At 37.9% G+C, this 21478-nt stretch overlaps 1 protein-coding gene across 1 annotated transcript in view; it reads left to right on the top strand.

The window, feature by feature from the left end:
- The window catches only part of IPO5 (importin 5), a 43090-nt gene extending 39789 nt beyond the window's left edge, over positions 1-3301 (top strand). The window contains exons 25-26 of the mRNA XM_066380661.1: positions 1766-1907; positions 2549-3301. Coding sequence (XP_066236758.1) covers positions 1766-1907; positions 2549-2635 — 229 coding nt within the window. The 3' untranslated portion in view covers positions 2636-3301. The remainder of the gene's footprint in view (positions 1-1765; positions 1908-2548) is intronic.
- Positions 3302-21478: the final 18177 nt, after the last annotated feature.

The following is a 21478-nucleotide window of genomic DNA, read 5'->3' as shown; positions in this document are numbered from 1 at the left end:
CTTCTTTCTCTTTCTCTCCCTCTCCCTCTCCTTCATCCATGGCTCTATTGGTTTGAGTGCATCGGCCCCAAGCACTTAGGATGGCTCCATGGAGCCTCTGCCTCAGGCACTAAAAATAGCTCCGTTGTGAGCATAGCCCATGATGGGCAGAGTATTGGCCCCAGATGGGCGTTGCCAGGTGGGTCCTGGTTAGAGTGCATGCAGGAGTCTCTCTCTCTCTTGTCTCCCCTCCCCTCACTTGGAAAAAGAAAAGAAAAAAAAGAAACTATACTATAAGATGGTTTTGTAATCTAATTTGGGTTATTTTTTATGGGATTAAACAGATAAGGCATTATAGATTATAATGTTTTAAAAAGGCTTTTTTCTGATGTTCTATCTCCCACTTCATTTATTTATTTTGCTTTAAATTTTTTTAAATTTCCATTTTACTGAGGTATAATTGACATGATATCATTTATTAGTAGAATGAGATTAAAGTACATTGTTAGTACCGTTATTTTTTCCTCTAAAATTCTAGTGTTCATTGGATTCAAGAATCAATATATAGGGAAGTATACCAGACAGACAATCAAAATCTGGCCCTGGGTCTTGGCATAATTAATGCTATTTTGTGGCCATGAGTAAATCTAAGAATTGCAACAACCTAGAGGCTATAGAGTTATTAAGTCAAAGGCATGTTCTCTGGTGGTCTGTTTCTCTAAGTCCAAGTTTCCTTAAATACTAGTCAGATCTGGGAGGCTCTATCACTATTAATTCCTGCTTTTAGTTCATTAATAAATCCGAGGGCTGTAACTACTCACCTCTTAGAATTTGTAGAAATGGGCCAATGGGCATATTCCTTCCTGCCTGTAAGTTCACATTCTCACAGATAATTGTGTTTTGAGTCTTCCCTCTGAGAACATTATTAAGGAGTGTAACGGCCATCCTGGAAGCTACACTTTCCTTACCTGCCTCTGCCTCGAAAGAGACCGGTTCCTGCTGTGCTGTTTGATCATCTCCCTTGGAAATGACTACTGGAATTCTAGTTAAATTCCCTCCTTTATTTCTTTGCATTAAACCTGCCTGGAGTTTATTTCCTGACTTTTACTAGAAATGCTGATCTATCATTTTGAACTTTAAATTTATTTTAGAAACCATTTGTGGTACCTAAATAAAATTTGTGTTAAGAAGCTGTTATTCTAGCCCTGGCTGGTTGGCTTAGTGAATAGAGAGTCTGCCCAGCATGCATATGGCCCAGCTTCAATCCCCAGTCAGGGCACTGAGGATAGGTTGGTTGGTCCAAGCGTTGGACTCGGGCACTGAGGATAGCTCAGTTGATTCAAGCAAAAGCCCCAGATGGGGGTTGTGGGGTGGATCCTGGTCAGGGTGCATGCGGGAGCCTATCTCCCCTCCTCTCACTTAAAAAAATTTTTAAATGAATAGAAGCTATTGTTCTTCTTAATACTTTTTTTTGTTTTTAATAAATCACATTATTTTAAAAGCACTTAGAGCATTCTATTTTTTGGCCCTTAAAACAGCCCCAAGACATGAGCCAAGAATTTTTTTTCTGATTTACACTAGAAGAAACTGAAGAGCTAATAAGTAAAATTAGCTTGTTTTCCTCCTACTGAATTTATAAAGGCGGTTGATTTTAGTGAATGCATAATCACTATAAAAACCTTACAACAAAATTCGGTGTTGGAGGGAGGTCATGGGAAAGTATGAGTGCTTGAGAGTGATTCCTCCTTGTGATTTCATTTATAATAGCTTTCCTCTCTTTTATCAGTAATCACCCAATCGTTCTTGGCCCGAACAATACCAATCTGCCCAAAATATTCAGTATAATTGCAGAAGGAGAAATGCATGAGGCAATTAAACATGAAGACCCTTGTGCCAAACGTCTGGCTAATGTAGTTCGCCAAGTACAGGTATGCTGGTTTGGTTAAATTGGGGAAAGGGAAATAAAATTGTTTTTTGTGGAGATTTCTTTTTTTTTCATATTCTTCATTAGAAGAAAGAAATGAAATCTAAAGAGCTAAGGAAATTTTATTTTTATATCTTTTTTCCAAACTTCAAATTGATTATATTTAATATAATCTGCATGTTCTCATATATTATAATTATAACCTTTGTCTTAAATTTGCAATATTTTGGACCTTTTGGTTGGTGCTTAGCACGTACTCATTGTGTATAAATTTGTCTGCATTTCTGTGAAGAAGAAAGATGTACCTAGTCTCATACTAAAGAAGGTGTGAGGTATATTTACAGTGCTATAAGCATTTTATTTTTTAATGATTTTTACTCCCTAAATTCATGTGTGTTGATTACTTGAGTATGTCATCTACCTAGTATAGCTTTATCAGTGCAAAAATGAAGAAAAGTTTCTGTAAATGCATAGAACTGGAAAAAATAATCGATTTCTTGCTTTTACAATGATACTTATCAAACTAATCTACTTTGGAAAGAAAGTATTTTGACGTTACTATCATCTGCCTAATGATGCTTTTTAAAATACTTTTAAATCACCATTTCACCGAATCTAAATCTTTGAAAATGTTTCCTTCCCTAGACTTCTGGAGGATTGTGGACTGAATGCATAGCACATCTCAGTCCTGAGCATCAGGCAGCCATACAGGAGCTCCTGAACTCTGCTTGAGGGGCCTTAATATCACCACCAGAAACTCCAAATAAACATTTACCCTTTGTTTAGGTTTCTTTGTTTTGTTTTTGAGCAAAAGAGAACAGTAGAGTTGTGTGTAGACCATTCTTCTGCAAAACCACAACAGCAGAAAGAGAAGCACTGGGTTTCAGAATGGTGTTCAAATGGATTTCTGTCATACCACTGAAGAAGTTCCTGTAAGCCCACAGTAGCACTGAAGAGTATTTTTCTATTGGTATAATCTACCCATCTGAAGTCGAAAGGGAAATAAAGTTCATTTTTCTCACTAGACATAAGGAAATATAAGACAAACAGCTTTAAGATTCGTTACTCATTGTAGTTGTGTGTTAAAATAAATTGCTGTACACCTAGTGTTAATTCTATTAATTGGAGTGTGAGTCTTATAGGGTAGAAAAAAGCCTACCCAGCAAACTAGCAGATCCAAAAATTGGGGAGAAAAAGCTGAAGACAAACACAAGCGTGAAGATGTCATATTTGATGTCACTTGCAGTTCTTTTTCCCAAAAGGTTTATGCGGTGACTCAGTTTGGGAAGCTTTTCAACTTCCAGTCCTTGAATGTGAAGTGTCGTGGGCATGTCTGGCAGTAGTCTCATTCACTCCTCAATAAACAACATTGAAATATAAAAGTTTGTGTAAAAATTCCATACTGTCTCGCTTTGATTCATTTAATATTTTTAAATAAGAATAAGCTAATATTTTTAAAGTAATAACTATGGCTCTGAATGCTTTTTCCCCTAATATTTTCCTTGTGCAATTCAAACTTGAAAACTTGTAGTGTTTACTGTCTTTCATTTTAATTTAAGCTAAGTTGTGATACACCTGCTCTGTTCATAATTGGTGACCTTTTAAAACTAGGATTGTTCTGGTTAAAGATTTGGCTATTTTCATTGCAAATTGTAATTGCTGTAGAGCCACACACAACTTTTAAACTTTTAATTTTATGAGAAATATGACTAAAGTTATTTTCTGATAAATTCAGTAAAATGTGTGAATGGTTTTTTCTTTTATGTATTAACCTCACATCAGTAAATGACATGTTGTTTCTTTAAATAATTTTTCTAGAAGATCTTAATAGATTTCTGTTGAAACATCAGTGTTAACATTTTTATAGTTTGTACTAAATTTAACTGTGCTATAAAGATGCATTTTATGCTTAGATCATAATTAAAATTAAAGTTTTTTTTTCTTTAAATGATTTGCATTACTTTATTAAAGTAAACCTGGAATGGAATAGAAAGTAGAGTGGATTATATTAATACCGTTCACTTGGTAGCAGATACTCTTTGAATACATTTTCAGTTTTCTGCACACTGTTAGCCAGAAGCTTCCGTGTCTGGCAGAACAACATGTTGAATGACCTCATCATCACAGTCATTGTGCTTAGTGGGTAACTATATATTTGACTTTTTTTAATGTGTGTGGGGTAATATTCGGAGCTACTTTATACCACGCACTTGTTTATAGTTTTAAATTGATTTATATATTTTATTTTGATTGAATTTGTCGTCTGACACTAGTTGATAAAATTATATAGATTTCAGGTGTACAATTCTATAATACATCATCTGTATATTGTGTGTCTGCCACCCCAAGTCCCATCTCCTTTCCTCTACCAATCCCTACCTGCCTTTTCTCTGGTAGTCACCATGCTGTTTTCTGTGTCTAAATACCCTGCATTCTTGCTAGAGTAAAATGTGTCAGGACAACCCGTTTCTGCTTTCCTACATAGCATAGAGTTTGAAAAGCCAACCAACTGGAGCAATTTGGGTTTGTTTTTAATTATTACTATACTTTAAAAATGTGGAATGCCTGCCTAAGTTCCAGTGGAAGTATGATCTGAAGACGGCTGTGTTTTGTTTTGGATAATCTAGTATTTGCAAAGCACTATACTAAGCACTTATGGATAAGAACCTCCTAGCTTCTGGTTTAAATATTAATGGGAAAGACAGAAGATAGACCAGTAAAACGTCTCAGGTCCCTGAAAGGAGTAAATTGGGCATAAATCAATCGCAGAGTGACTTCATCCTTGATAGGAAAACCAGTAATTGAAGTTTAGTCAAGTTACTCAAGAAAGGTTGATATTAAAGGCTGTTAACATGACATGATTTGTAATCCAGGGCTCATAATTAACTATAACATGTTATCCTATTAATTATCTGGAGAAATGTAGTACCTCATTTTCTCTACCTATACAAGGTGAAAATTTGATTTTTCCTTTTGTACCAAATAGTAGTAGCCTTGCATGTCAGCCAGTAATGATAGATAATATTTATGAACCCAAGCTATTTCTGGAGTGGGGGAAAAGAGAGAGTGTGTGTGTCTTACATTTTCTGGGTATTTTGTAACAAAAGACTAACGTACACAAAAGTTAGACATTTTTAGCATAACTCATTTGGAGTATTTTTTAATTGATTTTTGAAAGTGAAAAGCATCAACTTGTAGTTCATTGATTCTCTTACATGCCTTGATGGGGGTGGAGGTGGGGAAAAGAGGGGAGTGTTCATTGGCCCCTTGCCCAGTGACCTTGAGATCATGTGAACCTGCACTCAAGCTGGCGACCTTGGGATTTTGAACCTGGGACCTCGGTGTTTCAGGTTGACGCTATCCACTGCACCACCACTGGTCAGACTGGAGCATTGTTTAATTTTTTTTTTTTTTTTTTAAGATTTACTGATTTTACAGTGAGAATGCAAAACGTGAAGTATCAACTCATAGTTGCTTTATTTTAGTTCTTTGCTGCTTGCTTGTTGCTTGTCATGTGCCTTGACTAGTCAAGCCTAGGGTTTTGAACTGGCGACCTCAGTTCTCTACATCAAATTCTATCCACTGTGCTACCACAGACCAGGTTAGAGTATTTTTTTTAATGTTGTAAATTTGAAAAGTAAAATTGTCAAGGCTAATTTGGCCTTTCTGTAATGGCAATTTACTGTAACTCTGGAGTTATGATTTCACTGATAGAACCATCAGTAAATACATAAGCAAAATTTTTTTTTCTCCATTGATTATTTTGAGAGAGAGGCATCAACTCGTTTCACTTACTTGTTCACGCATTGGTTGCTTTTCATACATGTCCTGACTGGGGGTCGAGAAGCATCAACTCATTGTTTCACTTACTTGTGCACCCATTGGTTTCTTTTCATACATGTCCTGGCTGAGGGTTGAGTCGGTGCCCCTGGGATCAAGCTGGCAACCTCAGTGCTCCAAGACAAGTCTTAACTCACTGGTTGGGGCACAAACATTTTTGATGCACCTGGTCTTAGAATAAATAAGGGAGAGGCATATTTACAGTGATGTTTTAAGCATATTTTTATGATCTAACCTCAAATGATTGCTTAGTTGGAATTAAAGCAATTTGAAAGGCTAAAGAAATGTTTTACTTAAATTATTAGTACTGCTTCATTCTACCTATGAGTATTGCATCAAATGATCTGGCTCTTTCCTTGTTTCATAGAAATCATTTTGCTGCGCTTAATTCCTCTTTTCCTAAAACGAGTAATAGCCAAACCCTTCCTTATTTTCAAACTGTAGGTAACACTTGAACTCTGAATAGGTAGGAAGGGGTCTGGTGAACTATAATCATCCTGGACTGTTTACCCTCCCTCCTTTTCTTTTTCACACAGAGCTGTAATCCTGACAGTCATTTGCTAGACAGTATTGGGCTTATTCTACACATTATTTATATTGCTATATATTTGAATGAATGAATACCAACACCTTGGTAATAAATTATACCTCTGTTATCCATTTCTTAAAAATGAAATCAAAAGTAGTGCAATATGGCTTTAATGTAAAACACAAGAAGTGGTTTTTAAAATCCACCTGAGGCAGCAGAGTATAATTGTGAAATGTCCATGTTGCATGTTGATCCTGAATCTTACACTATGTGTTAGCTCGATTGATGTAGACAGTTTTGTCCTCTTGACTAGCTTCCAGAATCTAATGAAAACCAAGACTAGTGCTATTTGCAGTTTAGAAATTAGTTCCCCTACTTCCCTGGAAATTTTGTAACAGATGGATAGAAAATGTAGGTTTTTAATTGCAGCCAGACCACATCCTGTGGGTTTCGGGTATACTTGGAAAGACAAAGACTATGGTATTGAGGGGTTAAGACCAGGGATCAACAAACTCTAAAGGACTAAATAGTAATTATTTTTACTTACATAGGGTTTTGTAGGCCCTAAGGCCTCGGTCTGGGTCACAACTACCTCGCCACCATTCTAGCACAATGCTCAACGAGTGAGTGTGGCTGTGTTCCATTAAATTCCAAAAACAGGCTGGCCACAGTTTGCCTGACACCTGATTAAAAACTATCGACTGGGTTGAAGTCTCACTGTATATGTATTGACGCCTTGACAAATTCACCTGTACCTTCATTATCTTCTCTGTAAATTGGAAATAATAGTGTGCTCAGCCCTAACTGTTTATGAGCCTGGGCCATGCTGAGCTCCTTAACCTTTGTGCCTCAGTACTCATAAAACAGTTCAATGGTCTCTATCTACCCAGAGTTTGGTTGTGAAGCTTCAGGTAATATGTAAACATTGTATATAGAAACGCCTAGGACACTGTCTGGCCGTGCAAGTCTGCTATTATGAGTACACATGTTTGAAGAGAGTTAAATTGGATAGCATATGTGTTTACAACTCTCATGTATTTATTCCTTGGAAAATGCAGTACAGTACTTAAGAACCAACAAGAACTCAGGAATTTTACCGTTATATTCCAAGAACTACAATGGCTTGAGTATAAGTGCTGAACAAAGCACATGGTCTGCCCTCAGGTGTGGAACACAGTAATTGCGTAACTCAATTTGTATAGGAAAAGTATAGGGTGCAGTGTATAATCAGAAGAAATAAGGGAAATAAAATTTATTCATGAATACAAATAGGATGTGCATCCAGTGGTTTCAATGTAGGCATTCTATCTAGCAAACTGCATCTGAGACAAAATACTGTATTTCTCTATGTATAAGATGCTTCCATGTATAAGACGCACCTTAATTTTAGGGCCCAAAATTTGGAAAAAATGATTGTATTACATAAAGTTATTTAACTCAAGTTTTATTCATCATGAAATTTATACAACTCATCTGTGGGAGAAAGCAGGAAATGCGAGTAAAACAAATCTACAACCACTGTAAGACACACCCAGTTTTTTAGACCCCAAATTTTTTGGGAAAGAGTGCATCTTATACAAGGGGAAATATGGTACACCCATTCCTGGTCATCAAAAAACCCTCCCTGGGGTGAAGCTTTCTATCCAACCTTGCCACGCAGTAGGAATTGGCTTGGGGCTGTGTGACAGAGATGGCCCGGAGTGGGGCACTTGGGACCAGTGCATAACGAGCGAATGTTGCTATTAAGTCACTATTGGGTTGATAGAAAAAAGTTTGCCAAATCATTTGTAACTATTTAGAAACTTGGCCCCAACCCCCAAATGCAGTTACCCTATTGTTTCCCCATATCTAGAAACCTCGTGGGGCAGGTGGAGTTTGTTGTTTCTGTTGGTCCTAGCTGCATGAGCTGCTTGCCAACATTTCACACTCCTGGGTTTTCTCCAACCCATCTCCTCTGGGCTTCAGCCAATACCTTTCAATTTAGTTTTAAACATGGAGCCATTGAAATTAAGTGCCCTTTGGTCAGAAGATAGTGAAAGGATACTTAAAGGGTTATGGTCTTGTTGCATTTGCTAATTAAAAAAAGATTTAAAGTTTATTATTAAAGAGCAAAGAGTTCTATTTTCAGAAAAGTACAGCCCATTATTGGTTTTAGTGCTCTCAAGTTGAGTCTCATGCAAAAAGTTACTGTAAATGAAGAATAAGCATATTGTAGCTGGTGTTTCAAGAAGAAAGTAAAAGTATAAAACAACAACACAAATGTAGAGACCTTGTGATGGATTGAAGTAATAACTGTTTCTCAAGAGAACAATTACCCGAATTACAACAGTGAAGGATTCTGAGGAAGAACAAAGATTGGGTTTAAGAACACTAATTTCTGACTCACTGTAGGGATCACTTTCTCTCCTCTTGAGAGGGAAGCCTCTAGTCAAGGGTGTACTGGCCTTCGGGAATCGCACTCACCTTGCTTCCCAGACTGCCCCTAGGCCAATGCAGGGATCATCTTGAAAAAGTCAGCCAGGAGGCATGCAGAGCTGGAGGGATGGCCAGCACCACCTGATTCCAGCCTCGCATTTGACTTCAGTCAGCATCCTTACAGTCCCTACTCCTTCCCACCTGGTAAGGAAATCTTGGACCCACAGTGCTGCTGTTTTGAAAATGGCTGCCTCAACTTGCAGGTAAGGGGCTGTTTTGCTTTGTTTTGTTTTGTTTTGTTTTGTTTGTCCCCACTTCTGCTTTATTGTATGTACTAGGAAAGCATTTGCTTCTTGCCTGGACCTGTTTTCATTGCAAATGTCCCATCTTGGCCTTTAGCTGAGCTATGTAGAGTAGATTACATTATTTCTAAGCAGTTTCTTTTGGATGCTCTGAAGACTTTCTGATTTGTGTGTGGAAGAGAGTACTGGTAACAGTTCAATGAAATATGTAACCAGGGTAACATGGATAGAGGGTGTTAACTGTGACAGCTACATCTGAGCCCTGGGGACCAGCCCCAGGCACTCAAACATTCCAAAAACCCACCAAGATTGAGAACCTACTTATAATCTGAGCTTCCTGTTTCTAAACTCATCCGAATATTTTGCTGGAAATATTTTAATTATTTATGAAAAGACCCTTGACTTTTTCTCAAATCAGTAAGGAAGGAATGCTCTCTTCCTTTAGTTTCCATACGTTACAAAATTGAAGGTATTTTGAAGAGAGGCCTAAATTCTGGAGTCTTAATTTTTAATTATTTAATTACTTTTTACACAAAGTGCCACCTGTACCTGGTTCAAAATTCAAAATTTATCGAACTCAGTTGAAAATTTTATCAAGCTCTCCACACCTGTCCCTTAGCCACACCCACCCAGTTCCCCTTGTGAAAAAATTTCCAGACTTGGTCCCAACAAAAGCTTTTTGCTAAATGTAGTTTATAACCTCCTGGAAGGAAGTTAACATTCCTGGTGAAAATACCTGCGTGTCTTTCCGGTAGACAGGTCAGTCAGGTTAAAAACTGCTGAGAAACTACCCAGCCACCTCATTAACCGAGCCTGAATTCTTTTTTTTTTTTTTTTACAGGGACAGAGAGAGTCAGATAGAGGGATAGATAGGGACAGACAGACAGGAACGGAGAGAGATGAGAAGCATCAATCATCAATTTTTCGTTGTGACACCGTAGTTGTTCCTTGATTGCTTTCTCATATGTGCCATGACCGTGGGGCTACAGCAGACTGAGTAACCCCCCGCTCGAGCCAGTGACCTTGGGTCCATGCTAGTGAGCTTTTTGTTCAAGTCAGATGAGCCCGTGATCAAGCTGGCAACCCTGGGGTCTCGAACCTGGGTCCATCTGCATCCCAGTCTGACGCTCTATCCACTGCGCCACCGCCTGGTCAGGCTAGCCTGAATTCTTTAACCAGATATTTGGATTTGTTTTTTGTTTTTTAATGTCAATGATTATTTATTTATTTAGCCTCATTGCTTCTTCTATGAAAGATATCTTTGAAATCGAGCTGCTTGAGGCCAATGGCCTTGCAGTACATTTATAACAAGATTCTAACATAACTAAATTGTCTGAAGAGTATATTTTTAAACATCCTCCCCAGAAGAAAAGATGATCTATTCTTATGTATCCTTCCAGGATTATAAATATTCAAATGGAATTTGGGGATTAAAAAAATGGATTTTTGGAGGAAAAATAACTTCCATTTTGGCTAGAAATTAATTTTCAGCATTCAACTCTGTTAAAGATAGAGATTGAACATATTTTGTCTTTTAAATGGCAATATGTAAATTGATATGTTCAGTACTGGTTACCATCAAAGTAATGAAAGTAGGTCATTACATGGATTTGGAACCTCATTTTCATCTTAAACTAAGTAGCATCAGGCTAAATATCCTATTATTGCTAAGTCAGCATAAAAGGTTCCATTCTCAGGGAGCACATTTTTTAAGTATATATTTTCATAAAATAACTATATTTGCTAGCATTTATTTCATACTGTTTTTAAAAAATGAATAACATTGTTCTGTTTTTAATATATGGTCTTTATTTTTGTGATTGCCTATTGATTTTTCATTTGTGGTAATGATTTAAAATTTCTTCTAAAGCATTTTTAAAAAAGCCAGTGAATTGATTTTTTAAAATGTAATATCAATAGGCACAATTGATCTGGTGAAAATCATGATTGAAGTCTAGGAAATAACTTTTTCTTGGCAAGGTTTGCAATGTGACCCTATAGGTTTTGTTTTACTTAGTTACAGAAGTTTTGTTTTACCTAGTTGTGAGAAATACAATGCAATGAATATTCTGTTAGGTTAGCTAAACGAAAGTCAACAAGAATATGACTCAGTCAGCAAGACACTCGGAGGCGTGAACCAAAGACATCAGACCACTACAGAATTGTGGGTACTTTTTTTTTATTTTCATTTTAAGATAATTTCCAATTTACAAGGAAGTATAAAAAATAGTACAAAGAACTCCCATATAGCCTTTACCCAGATTCATCACCTTTAATATAATATTTATTGTATCTTCTGAATCACTTGAGAGCGGCAAAGATTCTCTCCTTGACCAAGTTCTAATGAGGATCCCCAGAGCTGTTTTTTATCTTGACTTTCTGATTCCCATGTTTGTCTCTGCATTTCCAATTTTAGCAAGAATCCTGAAAAGTCAGGATACCCTGGATATATCACCAGATTCTTCATCCCACTGTGATGTCTAATCACCCTGGTTTACCTTCAGCAAGAATCTCCCCTCACTCCTGATGTTTCCATTAGTAATTTTTTACACAAATCCCACCTGCTCCTTGGTTATAAATTCCTACTTGTCCTTGTACCTGAATTTAAGCCACCTCCCTCACTGCAAAGCCCTGTTGCGGTATTCCCTATACCTGTTACAATAGTCCCTTTAAAGTCTGCCTTATCTTCTTTAGCAAGTGTCATGGATAAGTTTTTTTTAAACAAGTTTCAGGAACATAACCCTTCATTTCTTAATATTTCAGCATATCTCTCTTAAGAATAAAGAGAGAAACCTGGGCAGTCAGCTCAGTGGTAGAGCATCAGTCCAGCTTGTGGCTGTCCCAGGTTCAATTCCCAGTCAGGGCATGCAGGAGAAGTGACTCTCTGCTTCTCCACTCCTTCCCCACCCCCTTATCTCTCTCTCTCTCTCTCTCTCTCTCTCTCTCTCTCTCTCTCTCTTCGCCTCCCACAGCCATGGCTTGATGATCCAAGCGCATCAGCCCTGGGCACTGAAGATGGCTCCATGGAGCCTCTACCTCAGGTACTAAAAATAATTCAGTGCAAGCATGGCCCCAGAGGGGCAGAACATCGGCCCCAGATGGGGGTTGTTGGGTGGATTCTAGTCGGGGCATATGCAGGAGCTTATCTATCTCCCCTCCTCTCATGTGGAAAAAGAAAAGAATAAAGACATTTCCTTATATATCCACAGTATTAGCACTGTCAAGAAATTTAACATTATTACACTATCATGTCTATATTGAAACTTAACCAGTTGTGTTGATTATTTATTTATTGTCTCAGCTCCAAGTTTACCTTTCTTTGTGACAATGGAAGGCCCTGGAGGTGAGATATGAAGGGAGAGAAAAGGGACATCTTTTGTTCCCAGCTACTGGTAGCAAAAAAAGTTATAACTTTAAAGTACAGCTTCTTTAGGTCTTCTCAGCATTAGCTATACCATGTGTCTCCCACCCCCAATCCCTGAGTCAAGCACCAGCCATATGGGGCCCTCTCCTGAGCTCTGGTCCTGGCAGTTCTAGCTCTTCTTTTGTTTCCCTCAGCTCCAGGCTGGTGTCTACTTCTAGAATATTGATAGCCCTTCATGAAATTTTTTTAACTTTTATTTATTTATTTATTTATTTATTTATTTATTTATTCATTTTAGAAAGGAGAGAGAGAGAGAGAGAGAGAGGAGAGAGACAGAGAGAGAAGGGGAGGAGCAGGAAGCATCAACTCCCATATGTGCCTTGACCAGGCAAGCCCAGGGTCTCAAACCAGCGACCTCAGCATTTCCAGGTCGACACTCCATCCACTGCGCCACCACAGGTCAGGCGCCCTTCATGAATTTAATAATACTTAAGTATCCCATTTTTTACTCCTTTAGCCTTCCAGTATCTATATAACCAATTTCTTTTTCTCCATGTCCTGTTTTATTTATTGAATTTTTAAAATTGTGGTAAAATGTGCATAACATAAAAGTTACCAGTCATGTTTAACTATTAAGGTCACATAGTTCAGTAGTGTTAAGTACAATCACATTGTTATACAACAACATCTGAGCCTGGGCATACTTGGATTCGATCTGCCTTCCACACTAGATTTTTAACTATCTTCAGGGCCCACACAGCAGGTGCTTGATGAATTGATGGAAGGATGAGTAGAAAATAGAAGACTGGATCAAAAAAATGAATAAATGTATGTTATTATTTATATGAAGAGTAGCATGTATTAGAAAAAGCATGGACTTTGAAATGAGACCAACCTGGATTTGAATTGCACATACATACTCTTTATTAAGTGTGTGGATTTGGAAAATGTACTTGGCATTGTGACTTTTCTACCTCAGGTTTCTCAGTGGGAGACTGGCAAATACCCGCTTTGCTGGGTTGCTCTGAGAAGCGAGGTTGGGAGCACAGCCCATAGACACGTTATGCCATACGTACCCATAGTGGGCCTGTTTCAAGTTTACAAATAGTTCACAATACCTGACAGCTGACATTCTACAATGTCTAGTAAATCATTTTGTGTCAGAACAAAAGTTTAGTTGAGAAGTTCATAGTAGACACAAATAACCAAAATGGGATTAATTGTCATTAATTTATGCTGTGGATACCTTAAAACCTAAGGACATTAGATAGCTAAAAAAAAAAAGGTTTTGCTCTTTAACCTTAAAATTTACGCAAAATATATTTTTAATTATACATTTTAAAGATTCATTATCCCTGAGTTATACTAATAGGAGTAAATAGCCACCCCGCAGAACAAGTATGTGGAAGATAATATTACCATTTTTCAATAATTGAGGCTACCAGATGTTTGCATTATGAGCTCCTTATGTGTGGTCTTTATATTTATTTTGGGTGATATTTTGAGTTATTTAAAATTTTGTCTCTCTGGAGAAAAATGTGAAAACCTTGAGGGGGCAGCAGAGGAACACCACAGCTTCAAAAGTTCAAGGAATGACTTTTTGAGCTTCATTTTGGGGAGAAAATACCTATAATGAAGCTCTTTCTGAAGAATATATACCAATTATGTGAGAAAGACACAATACTTAGGCCTCTCTCCGTTTGTCAGGTGTACAATGTAGCTGCCATTTCCGGTTACTGGTCAGGATTTCATCTTTCCATGGTCAACTTTCAGAGCATAAAGAGGCAAGAAATGCAGGTTATGATGAATAATTAGAGCAGTTGCATTGAAAAGATAGCAAATGATTTCCAAGTAGAATGATTCTCTCCTCGGTTAATTATTAGTGTTTGTATTTTCTTTACTGATCCACCTTCATTGTTGGAACAATCTAATTAACAACATAAACTTGTTAAGTAAGGCTTGAAGCCTGAGCTATTTGTTCATGTAAAATTATTTTGAAAAATTTTCACATTGGAGGATTTTTTAATCTCCTACCCCTTCTATACACAGCAAAGGAAAACATCAACAAAATGAAAAGATAACCTACTGAATGGAAGAAAATATTCCCCAATGATACATTCAATGAGGGGTTAATATTTAAAAATTCATGAAGAACTCCTACAATTCAACACCAAAAACAATTCAATTTAAAAATGGGCAGAGGACCTGAATAGACACTTCTCCAAAGAGCATATACAGATGGCCAATAGACATGAAAAGATAGATGCTCAACATCACTAATCATCAGAGAAATACAAATTAAAGCCACAGTGAGATGTCTGTCACTTCACACCTGTCAGAATGGCTATCATCAATAAATCTACAAATGATATGTTGGTAAAGGTGTGGATAAAAGGGACCCTTCATGTACTCCTGGTAGGAACGCAATTGCAGCCACTACGGGAAACAGTATGGAGTTACCTCAAAAAATTTAAAATGGAACCGCCTTATGAGCCAGAGATTCCACTTCTGAGTGCATATCCAAGAAATCCAAAATACTAATATGAAAGAACATATGTACCCCTATGTTTGTGGCAGTGTTGTTTATAACAGCCAAGATGGGAAGCAATCCAAGTCCCTATCAGGAGACGAGTGGATGAAGATGTGATATATACTTGGCCATAGAAAAAGAATGAAATCTTATCACTTGAGACAACATGGATTGGTCCGGATATTATGCTAAGTGAATAAGCCAGTCAGAGAAAGATAAATACCATGTGATTTCACTTACATGTGGAATCTAAAGAACAAAATAAACAAAATAGCAACAGACTCAGATACAGTGAATAGACTAATGGTAGCCAGAGGAGAGTGGTTTTGGGAGAATGGGTGAAAAAGGTGAAGGGATTAAAAAGTTCATTTTAGTAATTACAAAATGGTCATGGAGCCATAAAGTACAGCATTGGGCATATAGTGAATAATATTACAATAACCATGTATGGTGCCAGGTGGGTACTAGAAATAACAAGGGGAGGGAGCACTTTGTAGGCATTTGATTATCTAAGCATTATGCTGTGTACACTTGAAACTAAAACAAAATAATTTTGAATATAAATTGTAACTGAAGAAGCATTTTAAAAAATATTTTCTATATATCCAGTGCCTGATAATTATTTGACCTTGATTAATATGTGGCAAAGAATTCACTGCCACTTGATATATAGCTTTTTTTTTTTTTACAGAGACAGAGAGAGGAATAGACAGGGACAGACAGACAGGAACGGAGTGATGAGAAGCATCAATCATTAGTTTTCCGTTGCGCATTGCGACACCTTGGTTGTTCATTGATTGCTTTCTCATAGGTGCCTTGACCGTGGGCCTTCAGCAGACCGAGTAACCCCTTGCTGAAGCCAGCGACCTTGTGTCCAAGCTGGTGAGCTTGTGCTCAAACCAGATGAGCCTGCGCTTAAGCTGGCGACCTTGGGGTCTCAAACCTGGGTCCTTAGCATCCCAGTCCGTCACTCTACCCACTGCGCCACTGCCTGGTCAGGCGATATATAGCATTTTTTTTTTTTTAGTTTTTTTTAATTTTATTTATTTATTTTTATTAAATAATTTTATTTTTTTAATGGAGCGACATCAATAAATCAGGATACATATATTCAAAGATAACAAGTCCAGGTTATCTTGTTGTTCACTTATGTTGCATACCCATCACTCAAAGTCAGATTGTCCTCTATCACCTTCTATCTAGTTTTCTTTGTGCCCCTCTCCCTCTCTCTCCCTCCCCCCCCCCCCCCGTAACCACCACACTCTTATCAATGTCTCTTAGTTTCACTTTTATGTCCCACCTACGTATGGAATAATGCAGTTCCTGGTTTTTTCTGATTTACTTATTTCACTTCGTATAATGTTATCAAGATCCCACCATTTTGCTGTAAATGATCCGATGTCATTTTTTAAAGCGATGTTTAGATCTCAGGTTCTATGCGTTCCCGTCAGAATTATGGCCTGGAATAATATAGTTAAGCAAATGAGTAAGAACTTGGAGAAGCCATGAGAGTTTTATAAACAGAATAATAAAATAGTAGGATTAAGGGAATCGGTAAGGATAAATTTTAGAAAATATGAAAAATAACATGTTACCCTAAAATACAGGTTAAGCTAGCTCTATATACTTAGCACATTTCTGAAAAGTGTACTTTATACATTGTTATAAGTTTGGCATATGCCTGTGAAGAAAAGGATAGCTTTTATATATGATAAAAACACATAATTTTGACATAACACTGGATTTTTAAATTGTCTTAATTCTGCCACACTAAGCAGTCAACATGAAGATTCAATTTCTTAATTTCTGTGCATGATCAAAGCTTGTGTGTACTAAAATATGACATGGCTATTGATGTTGAACATTTTTTTTTAAACACCCTTAATTTATTCATTCATTCATTCATTTATTTATTTATTTTTAAATTTTTTTGTTTTAGATTTTATTTATTTAGTTTTAGAGAAAGAGAAAGGGGAAGAAGCAGGAAGCATCAACTTATGTATGTGCCTTGACCAGGCAAGCCCAGGGTTTCAAACCAGCAACCTCAGCGCTCCAGGTTGATGCTTTTAATCCATTGCGCCACCACAGGTCAGGTTGAACTTGTTTTCATGTGCTATTTGCCATGCATATCTCCTGTTGAGTATGATATTTGTTTATATATTTTGCCTATTTTGCAACTGGATTGCTAATCTGTTTGGGGTTTTTTTTGCTGTCATATTTGGAAAGTTTTTTGTGTATTATAGATACACTAAGATCTTCATCAGATATATGATTTGCTAATATTTTCCCAGTCAGCAGCTTACCTTTTCATCCTCTTAACAGTGTCTTTTGAAACACAAAACAGGACAGAATCTATATGCTGAAAATCATAACATGTTGATGAAATAAATCAGGCAAGATCTAAATAAATGGAGAGAGATACTGGACTAATGAGTTGGAAGACTCAATATAGTAAAATGTCGACTTTCCCCAAATTGATATAAAGATTCAACACAGATCCTCAGCAAAATTTTTTGTAGATATAGACAACCTTATTCTAAAATGTATATGGAATTACAAACTAGAATAGCCAAAACAATTTTACAAGAATTAATTGGGAGGAAATATTCTACCTAATGTTAAAACTTACTAAATAGCTGTCATAACTAAGGCAGCTGGTACTGGAAGAGGAATAGACACATAGATAATTGAAGAAAAAATAAAACCCAGAAATAGATCAATGCAATATGTACAGTTAATTTTGAGGAAAGGGACAAATCAACTCAATGGAAGAAGAAGAGTCTTTTCAACAAATGATGCTGGAAAATTGGACATTTATAGTCAAAAAATGAAGTTCAACCTAAGCTTTATACTAGATACAAAAATTCAGTCAAAAATGGATATGGATTTAAATGCAAAATGTAAAACATACAACCCTTGTAGAAGAAAACATAGGAAATAATCTTTGGGCCCTCGGATACGCAAAGACTTCTTAGATATGATACCGAAAGCACAAACCATAGAAGAAAATTTTAATAAATTGGATCTCTTCAAAATATTGGTATTTATCTTATTTTGAGGACTCATTCTTTCTATCTCCCTCTCTAGAAAACGGAGCTGCCATTTTCTTAAAGCATCCCATCTCTTATAACCATAGAGATGGGACATTTGACCCAAGCTGGGCCAACTGAAATCTGGTCAAGGGAATTGGTGGGAGCATGAACACATGATGTAAGCCAGGCCAATCAGAATACCTCTAGGATATTTCTACGTGTGGCCTGGGGAAGAGATCCCCTTTTCCCTTAACTACAGATGTGAGGGTAGGAACCCAAGAGGAATCTGGCTACATGAGACAGCAAGTGTGTGATGGAAAAACATGCAGTGAAACCATGCCAAGGAAAGCAGAGTCATTGATCAGTCTTATGTGGTTTTTTTTTATTTGAGGAGCCAGCCCTGTCTGATTCTACCCCTTCCCCAGGGCTGAAGGGATGAATATTCCAGCTCATCTGTAACTCATATACACTGCTCAGGAGCTCTGCCATAGGCAGCAAGTCCCCCTTCTATGTGTATGCTCTTTGGGTTGGATTCCTGTCACTTGCAATCGCAGGAATTCTATTTCAGGGCAAAGCTAGTCTGTGGACTCGGGACCATCTGATTTGAAAGGCTGTGGGGTTTTTTTGTTTGTTTGTTTTTTTAAATACTTTATTGATTTTACAGACAGGAGAGAAATGGGAGCATGGAATGGGAAGTAACAACTCATAGTTGCTTCATGTTAGTTGTTCATTGCTTGCTTGCTGTATGTGCCTTGACCAGGGAAGCCAGGGTTTCAAACCAGCAACCTTGGCATTCCAGGCCAAAGGTTTATCCACTGCGCCACTACAGGCCAGGCAAAGGCTGTGTTTTTTACCACCATGTCACATACTGCCTCCAGCATGGGTGCCCTCATCTTGTTGAAGTATCCTAGAGACACTTCTTCCTTATCATGAAACCTCATCCTTTTAGGGAAATCATCATCTATATACATCTAACATGGTTCCCACCACCTTTTTAATTCTTTTTAGATACTATTTATTCATTTTTAGAAATAGAGGAGAGAGAGAGAGTGAGAGAGAGAATAAGAGAGAGAAGAAGAAAAGAGCAGGAAGCATCAACTTCCTTATGTGCCTTGACCAGGCAAGCCTGGGATTTTGAACCAGCGACCTCAACATTCAAGATCAATGCTTTATCCACTGCGCCACCACAGGTAAGGCCCCACTACCTTTTCAACTACAATAAATTATCCTGTTAAGAAAGACTATTGAGGTTAACTAACCATTGCTGATTGTCTACACCAGGGGTCCCAAACTACCGCCCACGGGCCACATGCGGCCCCCTGAGGCCATTTATCTGGCCCCCACCGCACTTCCGGAAAGGGCACCTCTTTCATTGGTGGTCAGTGAGAGGAGCATAGTTCCTATTGAAATACTGTCAGTTTGTTGATTTAAATTTACTTGTTCTTTATTTTAAATGTTATAGTTGTTCCCATTTTGTTTTTTTACTTTAAAATAAGATATGTGCAGTGTGCATAGGGATTTGTTCATAGTTTTTTTATAGTCCGGCCCTCCAATGGTCTGAGGGACAGTGAACTGGCCACCTGTGTAAAAAGTTTGGGGACCCCTGGTCTACACTATGCCAATGATTATGCTTTCTCATGTTTTTTCATATAATACTTAAGTATTCTGTGATGTAATAATTTCCGTGTTTTACTAATGAGGTTAAGGAATTGGCCCAAAGCCTAAGGTAATTTTCATCTCACTAATACACCTGTGTTCCCTGTGAACACTGCCCTTTAATGTGTTCCAAGAATACATGTCCTCACTAGTGCCTTTCCTTTTTTTTTTTTTTTTTTTACAGAGGCAGAGATAGACAGGGACAGACAGACAGGAACGGAGAGAGATGAGAAGCATCAATCATCAGTTTCTCGTTGCACGTTGCGACTTCTTAGTTATTCATTGATTGCTTTCTCACATGTGCCTTGACCGCGGGCCTTCAGCAGACCGAGTAACCCCCTGCTGGAGCCAGTGACCTTGGGTCTAAGCTGGTGAGCTCTTTGCTCAAGCCAGATGAGCCCGTGCTCAAGCGGCGACCTCGGGGTCTCAAACCTGGGTCCTTCCACATCCCAGTCCGACGCTCCATCCACTGCGCCACCACCTGGTCAGGCTCCTTTTTTTAATTAAAAAAAAAAAATCTTCCTGGAACCTTTGTGTCACGGGTAGGAATGCAAAATGGTTCAACCACATGGAAAACAGTTTGCTGATTACTCAAAAATTAAACATGCCTGACCAGGTGGTGGCGCAGTGGATAGAGCATCAGACTGGGATGCGGAAGGACCCAGGTTCGAGACCCCAAGGTTGCCAACTTGAGTGTGGGCTCATTTTTAAAAAAATAAATTTAATAAAAGCTCACCAGCTTGAACCCAAGGTTGCTGGCTTGAGCAAGGGGTTACTCAGTCTGTTGAAGGCCCGTGGTCAAGGCACATTTGAGAAAGCAATCAATGAACAACTAAGATGTTGCAATGAAAAACTGATGATTGATGCTTCTCATCTCTCTCTGTTACTGTCTATCCCTCTCTCTGACTCTCTCTCTCTGTCCCTGTAAAAATATAAATAAATAAAAATTTAAAAAAATTAAACATAAACTCAGTCTCCAAAACTGTGAGAAATACATTTCTGTTGTTTATAAGCCAAAAAAGAAAAGAAATTAAATGTAGAATTACTCTATGACCCACAAATTCCACCCCTGGGTTATGTACCCAAAAGAATGGAAAGCAGGTACTCAAACAAATACAAGTAACTGCATGTTCTTAGCTTTACTTTTGACAACCAAAAGAGGATCCATTTTAGCTTGGCTTCTCTTCTTTCTATCTTCATGTCATGTCTTTCCCAGAGAAACTCATGCTAATACTGTTTCTTTACAAATATATGACATTTATACATAAAAATATACAAGGGCTTTTAGTTGTCTTATAAAATGGGATCATATTATTCATGCCTTCTAAATCTTGCTTTTTTTCCTCCAGAAATTTTTACTGAAATAGATCCAAGTACTGGTATGACTCTAATGTATGTATGTATTCATTTATTTATTTTGACAGAGACAGAGAGTCAGAGAGAGGGACAAACAGGAAGGGAGAGAGATGAGAAGCATCAATTCTTTATTGTGGCACCTTAGTTGTTTATTAATTGCTTTCTCATATGTGCCTTGACGGGGGGTGGGGGGCTACAGCAGAGCAAGGGACTCCTTGCTCAAGCCAGCGACCTTGGGCTCAAGTTAGCAACCTTGGGCTTCAAACCAGTGACCTTTGGGCTCAAGCCAGCAACCGTGCATGGGCCATGTCTGTGATCCCACGCTTGAGCCAGCAACCCTGTGTTCAAGCTGGATGAGCCTGCACTCAAGCCAGTGACCTCAGGGTTTCAAACCTGGGTCCTCCACGTCCCATTCCGTCACTCGATCTACTGTGGCACCGCCTGGTCAGGCTAATGTATTTATTTTTAATGTCTCTTTATTGCCCTTCTAGCAAAAACTGAAGAAAGACCCTTATTCAATCTACAGTGTTTGCTATATGCTATTTTATTCT

The sequence above is a fragment of the Saccopteryx leptura genome, chromosome 4 (genome assembly GCF_036850995.1).
Source record: "Saccopteryx leptura isolate mSacLep1 chromosome 4, mSacLep1_pri_phased_curated, whole genome shotgun sequence".
Classification (NCBI taxonomy): domain Eukaryota; kingdom Metazoa; phylum Chordata; class Mammalia; order Chiroptera; family Emballonuridae; genus Saccopteryx; species Saccopteryx leptura.
This window is presented reverse-complemented; position numbering and strand designations above follow the sequence as displayed.